General features: G+C 33.7%; 1 protein-coding gene and 1 pseudogene across 5 annotated transcripts in view; one reads left to right on the forward strand and one right to left on the reverse strand.

The window, feature by feature from the left end:
* Window positions 1–14,320, reverse strand: part of LOC309620545 (DNA (cytosine-5)-methyltransferase 3A pseudogene) — a 396,604-nt pseudogene that overhangs the window by 233,050 nt on the left and 149,234 nt on the right. The window lies entirely within an intron of this gene.
* Window positions 1–14,320, forward strand: part of KLHL4 (kelch like family member 4) — a 122,462-nt gene that overhangs the window by 70,474 nt on the left and 37,668 nt on the right. For 3 of the 4 annotated variants that reach the window (XM_082377167.1, XM_082377169.1, XM_082377170.1), the window contains exons 2-5: window positions 3,008–3,175; window positions 3,565–3,701; window positions 6,567–6,763; window positions 10,528–10,740. In XM_082377167.1, the coding sequence (XP_082233293.1) occupies window positions 3,008–3,175; window positions 3,565–3,701; window positions 6,567–6,763; window positions 10,528–10,740 (715 nt within the window). The remainder of the gene's footprint in view (window positions 1–3,007; window positions 3,176–3,564; window positions 3,702–6,566; window positions 6,764–10,527; window positions 10,741–14,320) is intronic. The other variant, XM_082377168.1, reaches the window with a different exon arrangement.

Below are 14,320 nucleotides of genomic sequence, written 5' to 3' on the forward strand. Positions count from 1 at the left end.
TCTGGAGAAAACCATAATTCGAAAATATACATGCACCCCAGTGTTCATTGCTGAACTATTTACAATAGCCAGGACATAGAAGCAACCTAAATGTCCATCAACAGAGGAATGGATAAAGAAGATGTGGTACATATATACAATGGAATATTACTCAGCCATAAAAATGAACAAAATAATGCCATTTGCAGCAATATGGATGGACTTAGAGATTGTCAAACTTAGTGAAGTAAGTCAGACAGAGAAAGACAAATATCATATGATATCACTTATATGTGGAACCTAAAAAAAAAAAAACGTACAAATGAACTTATCTACAAAACAGAAATAGTCACAGATGTAGAAAACAAACTTATGGTTACCAAGTGAGAAAGGCAGGGGAAGGGATAAATTGGGAGATTGGGATTAACATATTCACACTAATGTACATAAAATAGATAATAAGAATCTACTGTATAGCAAAAAATAAAAAGAAAAATAAAACTAAATTGAAACAGAAGGAAGGGAATAAGAAATATTGACACAGAAATAAACAAAATCAAGAATTAAAAAATAGAGAAAATCGATGAAACCAATAGTTGGTTCTTTGAAGGCATCAACAAAATTGGCAAACCTTAAGTTGCATTAAGAGGAAAAGAGAGAAGACTCAAGTAGCTAAAATCAGAAATTTTAAAAAAACACATTGTAATTACTATGAGCAACTGTATGCCAGCTTTGGGATAACTAAATGAAGTGGACAAATTCCTAGAAATACACAACCTCACAAGAATGAATCATGAAAGAAAAGAAAATATAAACCAACTTGTAACTAGTAAAAAGTGATTGAATCAGTAATCAAAAAACCTCCAAACAAAGAAGAGGCCTGAACCAACATGGCTTCACTGGTGAATTCTACAAAATATTTGAAGGGGAATTAATAACAATCCTCTTCAAACTCTTTCAAAACATTGAAGAGGTGGGAGCACTTCCTAACTCATTCCATGAGGTCACCATTACCCTGATTCCAAAGCTAGACAGACACTACAAGAAAAGAAATCTGCAGACCAATATTTCTTATGAATATAGATGCAAAAGTCTTCAACAGAACACTAGCAAACAGAATTCAGTAGCACATTAAATGGACTATAAGCCATGATAAAGTGGGATTTATTCCTGCAATGTGAGGTTGTTTCAACATATAAAAATCAATCTATGCGATACCCTATAATTAATATAACAGAAAAAAAATCATCTCAACTGATGCAGAAAAAGCATTTTACAAAATTAAATACCCTTTCATTATTAAAAAAAAAAATTCAACAAACTAGAAAAAAGAGGGAAGCTACCACAACATAATAAAGGCCATTATAAAAGTCACCATATCAATGGTACTGAAAGGTTTTCCTATAAGATGAGGAACAAGACAAGCATGCCCACTTTTGCCACTTCTACTCAATATAGTACTGGAGGTCCTTGCCGGGGAAATCTCTCTCTCTCTCTCTCTCACACACACACACACACACAGGCATCCACATAGGAAATGAAAAAGAAATATTTCCCAGCAAGAACTTCCCAAAGCATATTGCTGCTTTAGAATATGCCCATCTCCGATACATGCTGGAGTATACACAAGGACAGCTAAGATAATTAGATAATTAGATATTGATTGTTTGATTGACTCAATGTGAATCAAACCATTTCTTGAACAAAGGAAAGATTAGGATAAGTGAGTTAAGTGAAACCTGAATGCCTTCCATTCTATGGTGCCAAGGGATTGTTTCTTTCTAAAAAAAAAAAAAAAAAAGTAATTTTTAAGGATATTCATATCCTATTACCCTGATTGTCCATACAATATTGTGACAGAATGTCCAAAAGAATCTTTAAAGATTAAGAAGATTTGCAGATGAATCATTTATTTGAATTACACAGACAAAAAGAGAGTAATGCCACCCTGGGCCAATTGTCTTCAAAGAAACACAGCCTAAATGGTGCGGGAGACCCAAAACTAATCTTAACTGGTGGTTGGAAAATGATGCCTGGAAGCTAGAATAGTAACAAGAAAAGTATGTTCATCTTACCATCAAATTTTTAAGCTTCTACTCATTGTAAACCTCTATGTGCTTGTGTTAGTACTTAAATTCCATCATTGTATGAGGTTGAAAAGACATGTAAACAGCTTTCATTATTGCAAATTCAACAGTCATCATCTTTGCCTAAACAGTCAAAGGGTACAAACTTCCAGTTAGAAGATGAATGAGTTCTGAGGATCTAATATACAGCATGGTGACTATAGTTAACAATACTGTGTTGTATACTTGAAAATTGCTAAGAGGGTAGATCTTAAATATTCTCACCACACACACACAAAATGGTAACTATGTAAGATGATGGATATTTTAACTAACCTTATTGTGGTAATCCTTTCACAATATATATGTATATCAAATCATCACATTGTATATCTAAAACTTAATGTAGTATGTCAATTATATCTCAGTAAAGCTGGAAAAAAGATAAAAGATGGAAATATGTTTATTTTCTTGATGGGAATGACATATTGTAAACAACGTTGTGGAAGTCTCGGCCTTGCGATTCTTCAAGAAATATCTCTGATGTGTAATGAGTACTCCATGGAGAAGCTTCAGAACATAATCAAATTTGAAATATATTTTGAATCATGCCTACAATTTCATGCCAAATGACATAATTGTGATGCCAATAAAAATCAAAGAAAGAGGCTTGTATCTTGAAGTTTATGTTTGTGCATATAACAATTAACACTAGCCCTGCTGTTGAACCATGCATAGTCACATCTATGGTTACATTCCAGACATAAATAATAATCATGACACCTCACTTTAATGGAGGTTAGGGAGCAATAATAGTGAAATATTTAGGATTGGTGGGCAAATTTTAAGTTTACTTTAATTCGATTTATTTCTTTTAGAAGTAGATGTGCCTAAATTTCTACTGGATTTTTGCACACCCACTAGGAGAAAAAAAGATATTCTCACACTTATCCCCTTTTTAGATTAGATACACAGCATCCTGAAGAAATGAATGTTAGCAGATCTGAGGAGCAGTTCCATGCTGTAAACCATGCGGAACAAACTCTTCATAAAATGGAGAACTACCTGAAAGAGAAACAATTGTGTGATGTGCTACTCATTGCTGGACACCTCCGAATCCCAGCCCATCGGTAAATATCCTTATGCAGACAGATCATTTAATGACTATAGCTAGCATGAATGAGAAAGAATCAGTCCATTGATTACGAATTGGAGCATTGAGGAAAATAGATTTTTATGTTTTTGTATTGAAAAAGCACTAGCCTATATGATCTGTTTCCCTGTGTGATATTTAGAAGAGCCAAACTTTAGAGAAATTGATGAAGAGAAACAGCACAAATTGTCTAAACAAAATCAACTTACTTAATTTACCTTTCTAATTTCACTACACTTTACTGAACTATGAAAGATTTATGCAGAAAACGTACTCATCAGTGTTAAAAACTTACTGACTATATTTCATGTTTTTCAGTGAGATTATGGACTGATTTAATTTCCTATGAAACATTCCTATTTCCAGGTTGGTTCTCAGTGCAGTGTCGGATTATTTTGCTGCAATGTTTACTAATGATGTGCTTGAAGCCAAACAAGAAGAGGTCAGGATGGAAGGAGTCGATCCTAATGCACTTAATTCCTTGGTGCAGTATGCTTACACAGGTAAGTGCTTGGCATGTATTAACTCATTCAATCCTCACAATAACTCTATATTATATAACCCACATTATTATTATTCTAACTCTGCAAGTGAGAAAATTGAAGGATAGACCAGTTAAGTAAATTTCCTAAAGTAGTAAGTGGCAGAATCAGTATTTAGATACAGTAGTATAAAAGAGCAAGAGGTAAATAATATGCTATAAAATTTTTGACCATGAGAAAATAGAGCTATTTTAACACAAAGCTACAGGAGCATGTCTCTCTTTCTCTTTTGAAAGGTGTGGGTACATTCTTGTTTGTAAAAATGAGAGTGGAAGTGGGATATTCTAACTCTATAGACTTAGTCTCTTCTTTTGAAATAATAAAGTCATATTTAATCAAACTATGTAACAAAAGTAACAGGATGAGTTTGGGGGCCAAGAAAATTTATTTATTTATTCATTCCAACTTTATTAAGGAATAATTGACAAATATAATTGTAGATACTTAAAGTATACAACTTGATTGTATATATATATATCATGTATATACACATATATGTGTGTGTATATATATATATACATATACACACAGATATATACATATATATATATATATATATATATATATATATATATATATAGTGGAATGATTACAAAGATCAAGGTAATTAATTCACACATCATCTCATATAGATAACTCTTTTTTTTGGTGAGACTGCTTAAGATACACTCTCAGAAACTTTCAAGTATGCAGTACCCAATACCGTATTATTAACTAGAGTCACCATGCTGTACTTCTTATCCTGAGAACTTCTTATAACTGAAAGTTTTTACCCTTCAATCTACATTTCTCCATCTTCCCTTTCCCGCCCCTATTTCACATACAAGTGATCCCATACAGTATTTGTCTTTCTCTGTCTACCTTAGTTCAGTTAGCATAATGCCCTCCAGGTTCACCCATGTTGTCACAAATGGCAGGATTTCCATCTTTCTCATGGTTGAATAGTATTCCATTGTGTGTGTGTATATCACATTTTATTTTTCCATTCATGTGTCAAAGAACATTTAAGTTGTTTCCATATCATGTGAATAATGCTGCAATAAACAAGGGAGAGGAGCTATCTCTTTAAGATCTTGTTTTCATTTCCTTTGGAGTGGGATTGCTGGATCACATGGTAGTTCTATTTTTTTTTATTTTTTAGGAGCCTTCATACTGTTTTTCTTAATGGCTGAACCAATTTACGTTTTCACCAAAAGTGCACAAAAGTTCCCTTTTCTCCAAAGCCTCATTAACATTGACTATCTCTTCTCTTTTTTATAATAGCCATCCTAACAAGTATGAGATAATATCTCATTGTGGTTTTGATATGCATTTCCCTGATGAGTAGTGCTGTTGAGCATCTTTTAACATACCTATTGGTCATTTGTATGTCTTCTTTGGAAAAAAAATTTCTATCCACGTTCTTTGCCCATTTTTAATTGGATTATCTGCTTCTGTGCTATTGAGTTGTATGAGTTCTTTATATATTTTGGATATTAAACCCTTAACATATATATGGTTTGCAGATATTTTCTCTCATTCTGTAGGTTTCCATCTCTATTTTTTGCTGTGGAGAAGATCTTTAGTTTGATGTAGTCCCACTTGTTTATTTTAGCTTTTGTTCACTGTGCTTTTGGTGTCTTACCCATGAACTTATTGCCAAGACCCAAGGAACTTTTATGCTATGTTTTCTTCTGTGAGTTTTATTGTTTCATTCATTGAGAAATAAATATTATTCTTAATAAACAGGCCAAGTTTCAATGTCTACAGCAGGTGAATCTGAGAATAGTTCATACTGCTCTGAGTTTCATAAAATATAGGCAGGGCTCTCCCTTCAAAATCCAGGATAAGAAACAACACAAGAAACCTTGCCAATGGGCTGGATCCCTTTACAACACATTTTAGAGGTTGAACCAAATACATAGCAGCTTACAGTTTTTATTATTCTTTTTTATGGTTATGCAATCAGATAGAAGTCATATTAAGGTATTTTACAAAGCAAAATTATAAAAGAATACTTTATAGTTTATATAATCCATATGAAATATCATTCTTTATAACTTCCCTATAACTTGGCTAAAACAGAAATATAGGAATATATCTTATCAAAATAATTACAACATTTGCAATAATTCATCAATAACTCTTGCTTCAAAAATAATACAGATATATCAATATAAAGGAAACAGCTTAAATTGCTCTGATCTTGGCTTTTAAAAATCTTTACAGATATTTTTAAACAGAGTCTGTTTTTTATACCTAAGAAAATGATCATATAAGCAATTCTTTATCTGAGGACTCTTGGCAATATTTTATTTCTTTTAAACTAGTGCTGTGCATTAATTCCAGGTGTAATATTTGGGCAAAGTCATCCTTATCAGCTAATAAATACAGATGCAAAAAAATGGACATATAAGCCTAGTGTTATTTACCCAGACATTTTCCCACACAAATGACAGGTACCTGTATTGCCCATTGTATGATCCTTATACAATATGACATAATGCTTCTTGAGTCATAATGTAGACAGTTTTTAATATTAGATTTAGATGCAGGTCTAAGATGATAAAGAAACAAGAAATTACTTTTTGTTGCAATGGTGGTACTCACTGTTCATTTGCTCCAGTTGTTTTTGATAATCTGGTATGGCTCCCTTCAGCCATCTCATTAGTGCTTGTACATACTCACTTGCATATATTCACCTCAAAAGGTATTCCCTGAATAGTTACTGTACACTAGAAAAAATAGCCCTATTGATGAAAGAAATTGAAAATTTTAACTATCTAGCATATTTGTGTTTTACTTTACAGAATATATAATCATTCTTTACTTTTTCAAACCATTTAGGTGTCCTGCAATTGAAAGAAGATACTATTGAAAATTTGCTGGCTGCAGCTTGTCTCCTGCAGCTGACTCAAGTCATTGAAGTCTGCTCCAATTTTCTTATAAAACAGCTCCACCCTTCAAACTGCTTAGGGATTCGATCGTTTGGAGATGCCCAGGGCTGTACAGAGCTCCTGAGTGTGGCACATAAATACACAATGGTAAAATCAATTGCTTCGTGTTAATTTGTAGTGATAATATATTAACACGATGTCTAAACTAATTATATGTTTACTGATATGTGTTTGTGTGTGTGTGTATGTTTGTGTGTGTAGAACCATTCCAAGGTAAAGATTATAATGTTGGGATAAAATTTAAAAGCAATAATATTTACATAATTTTCAAATGAATTGCACAAAATAGATATTAGATAAAAATATTTGTCTGGTTGAGCTGTACACAAGTAAGTTTCACATTTTTCAAACTAAAAACATTTAATTAAATCTCAGAGCTTGGAGAAATGAAAATATTGCCAACAATTAAACTGGACAAATACATATTTCAAGTAGAATCCACAGTAACAAGAAAACATAATTTCCCTGATGTTTTTGTACTATTAGAACTTTACTTCATAAAGTTGTACAAATTATTATTTCTAATGGAATTTATTGGGTTGGCCAAAAGGTTCTTTCGGGTTTTTCATACGATGTTATGGAAAAACCCGAATGAACTTTTTGGCTAACCCAATAGGTATCATTCAATAAGTAAAAAAGTAATATTATTGGATCACTATTAACTGGAAGAGCTTAAGAACTATCAAAATTAGTAAATCAGACCATTCTATTGAATGGACTTTTTATTTCTTAATGAAAACATGTTATTTCGGTTAAAACAACTTGCAGTTCAATTCTTTAATTAACTTAAAATCCCTCTCAATTCTATTAGTAATTATAATAAATTAAATGAACATGTTTGATGTGTTAATTCTTTAAAAGTTGCATGGGATAAGACTATCTTTATTCAGTCAAGTGACAGTGACATGAAATATAGATTGTAGGGAGGCAAGTAAAAGTAGCTAGAGGATATTAAATAAATCCTTGCCATTCATGCTAATAATTCCCTTATGCAAAGAAGAAAATGAACTTTTTAACCTCTGAAGCAGGGAACAACACAAGAGATGGATCTTTCTGTGAAACCAAATTAAAAGATAAAATTTCAAGCTAAGAAGATAGCTACATTTATTTAAGATTCAAAAATAAAGGCAAGTACATAAAAATGAACAATAGAGAATCACAACTAAAAACAATAAAATTAACAGTACAATTTTAGAATTGAGATGCATATAATTAAAAAGTATTTCTAGAGTTTCATACAGACCTTAAAATTTTCAAGCTTGTAATATTTGAATTCTCTAAAAAATTCTTGTAAAACTTCCCCTCTCTTCTTCCCACCCTTGGTCATTGTTCAAAATTTGAAGTTTTAAACATATTTCTGAAACAATACCATTATATGGAGAATCATATTATAATAGATTGACATTTTAACATGTCATTTAATTATGCTATTTATATTCCTATGTCCTAAATATAGATGCTATATAATCTATAGGAACAGCAGTTCAAAGGTTAATCCTACCACAAATGCCAAACATGAAAACTTCCTGTTAAATTATTTAAATTCTTGAACTAACTATTAACAGTTTCCTGTCTGGTATCTCACTCTTGCAGACAAAACACATTCTGATAAACAGCTTGAGTTATTTTTGTTGCTCAAAATGAACTTGTCTTCCCTTTCCTATTATGTGACTGAAACTGAGTGTTAAAGCAGGATGTGCAAAAATATGCAATACTGTTACCTCCTTTAATCCCTCTTTAGTTATTTTAGTATCTATTATAAATGCAGCAAAAGATGTCAAGATCTTGCTAAAATACTGCTTTTATAATACTGTACTGATAGTATAAAAATGCAAATAATTTTAATCTCTAAGAATAATGTTAAACTCTAAGGATTCAGTTTCAGTCATTTGAATCATAGACTGAGTAAAACAGATTGCCCTTTCTAATGTGAGTGGGCCTCATCCAGAAATACCCTCACAGACACACTCAGAATAATGTTTGGCCAAAAGCCTGGACATTCCATGTCTCAGTCAAGTTGACATAAAATTAACCATCACAATCATATAAACAGTAGTCTGCATCGATGAAACATTCAACAGATATGCTATATTCATTGAATACATTTTGCAACAATGTAAGTGTGGATTTTAAAAATGAACACCAAACCAAGGGCACTCTCTCTCACTTTCTTTTTTTTTTTTTTCTTTTCTTTCCTTGGAGAGTGGATAGCAAGAAGAATGAGAGATGGGGTCTTCCATAATATTTACACAGTTTCAAAGTTTACATACACTACCAGTAATAGGTAACCGTAAGTTTTAGAGTGTTTTATCTTTTTTTTAATCCTTTCATAAAAATTATGTCATTTATGAAAGGCAGTTGCAGTATCGAACAAAATGAAGTAGACCTAAAGGCATAGGTGTGAGTGCATACTTAGCCATTTACTGCACAAGAGATCAAACAATTCACATAGCCTGTTGTCTCATCAGAATAATTCCACCTCCCACAAGATTGCATTGGTGATGACTTAATGTTTGTGAAATAAATCTGTAAAGGGTGAAGTGCTGTACAAGTGTAATGTATTTTTAGTTTTAGTACTAGCTCCACCATTTTGCTATAGATGAGAGGGTTTTCAACCAGGAACATCTGCTATAGTAAAATCAGCAGTTCTCTCTCAATTACTTGCATTAGTCACAAGAGGGCTCTTTGTCTAAATAGGCAAGTTAACTTGGAATTTATTGTATCAGAGCTTCCTGATGGGTCTATCAAACTTGATGATTCTTGTATGGATAATTTTGCTATTAGGTTAACTCAGTCCCACAATGACTAAACTCAAGGGCACTGGTGGTTCACTGGCAGAAGTCTTGCCTCCTACAATGACTAAACTCAGAATGGAGCTGAAGGAGTGATTTGATTTATCCAGATCCCCCAGTTATTCAGAGGCTGTCTTAAGCTGCTTCCAGAATATCTATTTATTGGGCAACATAAATTACCAACTAGACTTGCTTATATCAATTTCAGAAGTATATTTTATTGCATTTAAAACTTAAGATCTTTACTATGAAAAATGTTGGAAATGATAATTGTGTTGTCAAAGAAAAATATATAACATTATAAATAGGAAAAATATATTGGTGTTTTGATGAAAAAAATTGAAACACAGCTGCCTGAAATTTGATACTTGACAAAAATACAACACAAATGACAGAAGAGAGAATCAAGTTATAAAACATAAAAATTGAGAGATAGCCCCTCTCCCCCTCAAAAAATAACTCAATAGGAGTCACTTTTAGATTAACCTGAATCTGTAGATGTTTATACATTGCAAAATAACTTTACCTTGGTTAATAGAAGATCGTGATTTTTCACAAGAGAAAGGAGTTTTTAATCAGTCTCTTTTTCTCATCTCAAATGAATTCAGTATGTTGCCCCATCAAATGCACAGCCAAAGCTGCCTCTACCAGGCCTTCAAGATAGCCTCCACCTTGAAAATTTTCAGCCTTTCTCTTAAGGTTTTTGGCTAAAGGCCAACTTGACATCAGTCAGTCATGGAGTCATAAACTGTTGTCACCCACAAAATCAGAGAGTAAAGCACTGGCATCAACTCAGACACTACCCATGTGGCCTGTGAAGTAGTTAAGGCCTTTCCTTGTGTTTAATAAATAATTCCCAGTGGAAGCATTTTGTTCTTCAGCTTCAGAGGCTCCTCCAATCCCTTGTCACGGGCAGCAATAACATCTATTTTCTATGAATGCATATATCTGTCTCTCTGGCTTTTTCTGAAGTTTAACAAAAATAAATGCTTTGGTAAGCTTATTTTGTTAAGAAGTTTCTAAAGTACAAAGTTTCAGTAGAAGACTTCTCTTTTCTAGGAACACTTCATCGAGGTAGTAAAGAACCAAGAATTCCTCCTGCTTCCAGCTAATGAGATTTCAAAACTTTTATGCAGTGATGACATTAATGTTCCTGATGAAGAAACTATTTTCCATGCTCTAATGCAGTGGGTAAGGCATGATGTGCAGGCTAGGCAACGAGACCTAGCAATGCTGCTTTCTTACATCAGACTGCCATTACTTCCACCACAGGTATGGAAACTTACCCAGGTAATGTAAATTATAGTTCTAAACAACAACTAGGCATTAAGCCATTCCTTATTTTTTTTTTTAATTTTATACAGAGAATCTCTGGTACAGGATTTGTTTCACAGAAGGACATGTACAGCCTTCAATTAACAATATTAATAATGATGAAGAGCGAGGGAAAAAGGTTTAAGGAAAAAACCTACAAATAATCCCCAAACTTCAGAATACTCATTAGTTTCAGTTTCCTCTCTCACCAAACAGCACTTGTAACAAGCAGAGAAAATGACTAACCTAACTCTTTTTCTTTTCCTGCCACCTTCTAGGCAAGGTGATAATAATCATTACAGTAGCATCTCAGAGGAGACCCTAGGAAGGAGTTAGATTCTGGATAATACCTACTAACTAGCATGAATAATTAGCTACTATGATTGAAACCATACTATAATTGCTTCAGATGCACTGGAGCATCATTATAATGGCATCCTCACCATGCATGTAGAAGGATTGTACGAAAAATGATCCTAAAAACAAACGCCCTTGGATAAAACTCAGGATTGACCCACCTCATACTGAATTTTAGTATGTGAAGTTTAGTGAGGTTGGAGTGCAGTCTCACTATATAATTCTAACATTGGTGATAACCACAATTATTTCTCTGTAGCCAACTGATCAGTAGTATATATCATTTATATTATATATATACATATACATATATATATATATATATGAATATAAGGCACATATGCACACTTCATATGCTATATAACTTGTGGCTAAAGTCCTCAAACATCATTCACATTGGAAAGAAGGACTTTTCTGGACTTAATAGATCAGTAGCTTCATAAACGTTAAAATTAATCAATTTGCAAAAAATTTCTAATTAAATGTTAACATTGAAAAATAGATTTTAATTTGCTGATGACTTCTCTACTTTTTTTTTTTTACTTTTAGCTGTTAATTAAATCCCATGGAAGTGCATATTTACTCTTATTTTTAGTTGAGTTACAGTTGATTGACAATATTATATTAGTTTCAGGTGTACAACATAGTAATTCAAAATTTTTATAGATTATATGCCATTTATATTTATTATAAAACATAGGCTATATTCCCTGTGCTGTACAATATATCCTTATAGCTTATTTATTACGTACATAGTGGTTTGCATCTCTTAATCTCCTACCCCTAACTTGCCTCTCCCCCCTTCCCTCTCCCCACTGGTAACCACTAGTTCTCTATATCTGTTAGTCTGTTTCTTTTCTTTTAATTGAAGTATAGTTGATTTACAGTGTTATGTTAGTTTCAGGTGTATAGCAGAGTGTTCCAGTTATATATACATATATATATACTCTATTTCAGGTTCTTTTCCATTATAGATTATTACAAGATATTGCATATAGTTCCCTGTGCTATACAGTAGGTCCTTGTTGTTTATCTATTTTATATTTAGTAGTGTGTATCTGTTAATCCCAAACTCCTATATTATCCCTCCCCCCCTTCCCCTTTGATAACCATAAGTTTGTTTTCTACATCTCCAAGTCTGTTTCTGTTTAGTAAATTAGTTCATTTGTATCATTTTTTTTAGATTCTGCATATAAGTGCTATCATATGATATTTGTTTTTCTCTGATTAACTTCACTTAGTATGATAATCTCTAGGTCCATCCATGTTGCTGCAAATGGCATTATTTCATTCTTTTTAGTGGCTGAGTAATATTCCATTGTATACATATACCATATCTTCTTTATCCATTCATCTGTCCATGGACACTTAGATCGCTTCCATGTCTTGGCTATTGTAAACAGTGCTACTATGAACATTGGGGTGCATGTAACTTTACAAATTAAAGTTTTCTTCTTTTCCAGATATATGCCCAGGAGTAGTATCGCTGGATCATATAACTCTATTTTTAGTTTTTTAAGGAACCTCCATACTGTTCTCCATAGTGACTGCACCAATTTACATTCCCACCAACAGTGTAGGAGGGTTCTCTTTGCTCCACATCCTCTCCTGTATTTATTTTTTGTAGAGTCTGTTTCTTTTTTGTTGTGTTCACTAGTTTGTATCACTGTTTTTATATTCCACATATAAGTGATAACATACAGTCTTTGTCATTGTCTGACTTATTTTGCTGAGGATAATACCCTCCAGGACCTTCCTTGTGGTTGCAAATGGCAAATTTTCATTCTTTTTTATGGCTGAGTAGTATTCCATTGTATAGAGTGTGTGTGTGTGTGTGTATATATATATATATATATATATACCACATCTTCTGGTGAGTGGGGCTATGTCCCTGCTCAGTTAGTTACTTCACCTGAGGCATGCCAGTACTGGTGCCTATAGGCTGTTGGGTGGGGGCAGGTCTGTGTCCTAAGGCTAATAAGCTAGAGGGAAGATTCCAAAATGGCCCTTACCAGGACCAGTGTCCACACGACAGAATGAGCTCCCACAAATGGCTGCTGCCAGTGTCTGACTCCAGGGTGAGCTCTGGTTGCCTATTGCCTTTTCTGGTGACCCTCTAAGATCAGCAGGTAGATCTGACACAGTCTCCTTTCAAGTTACTGCTTCTGCCCTGGATCCCAGAGCATGTGAGATTTTGTGTGCGACCTTTAAATATGGAGTCTCTATTTTCCACAGCCCTCTCAGTCTCCTGAATGTAAGCCCCGCTGGCCTTTGAAGCCAAATAGTCTGGTTGCTTGTCTTCCTGGTGCAGGGCTTCTGGGCTAGGGAGCCCAATGTGGGGCTTAGACCCCTCGCTTTTTGGGGAGAACCTCTGCAGTTGTAATTATTCTCCTGTTTGTGGGTCACCCACACCGGGATTATGGGTCTTGACTATATTGTGACTCTACCCCTCCTACCCAACTTGTGGTTCCTTCTTTACATCTTTAGTTGTAGATGATCTTTTCTGGTACGTTCTGGTCTTTTTCATCAATAGTTATCCTATAAATAGTTGTAATTTTTGTGTGCCTGGGAGAGGAGATGAGCTCAGAGTCTTTATACTCTTCCATCTTTTGAACTCCCAGTACATATTTACTCTTAAGCCAGGGGCTTCTTTGAAACTCAGTTTCTCAGGCCCCCACCACAGACCAACTGAAACGAGTTATTGGGTTGAGGCCAAGGAATCTGTATTTTAACAAGTTCTCCAGATGATTCTTAGATATGCAAAAATTTGAAATACACTGGTGTAAAGGATCAGAAGCCCTTAACTTTATACTGCTATTAAGTCTACATGACATTCTTTCAGCAAAGTGCTTAGTTGGACTTTTCTTAATTTATTGGAATAACAGGAAATATCCAGCTGAAACACACAACCAATGGTACCTTGGCCTCCCACTCCTGAGTATGCCTAGAATGTGGGATTGTGTGAACTTTTCCTGATGATGGTAGTAGTGGGTAATCTTATACAAATATTCTAGAAATGAAATATATGAAGAGACTGGTGATAAATGTCTGAAGAATACTTTCAAAAGAAAAAAAAAATTACATAGCCTAGTTTTCAAACCTATTTGCTACAGAGTATGCATTAAGGAAATACCTGGGGTCTCACCAGCCAAGTCAAAAGAGTGATCCATCAGGGATAAAA

This window comes from Balaenoptera borealis, assembly GCF_965194805.1.
Source record: "Balaenoptera borealis genome assembly, chromosome: X".
Classification (NCBI taxonomy): Eukaryota; Metazoa; Chordata; class Mammalia; order Artiodactyla; family Balaenopteridae; genus Balaenoptera; species Balaenoptera borealis.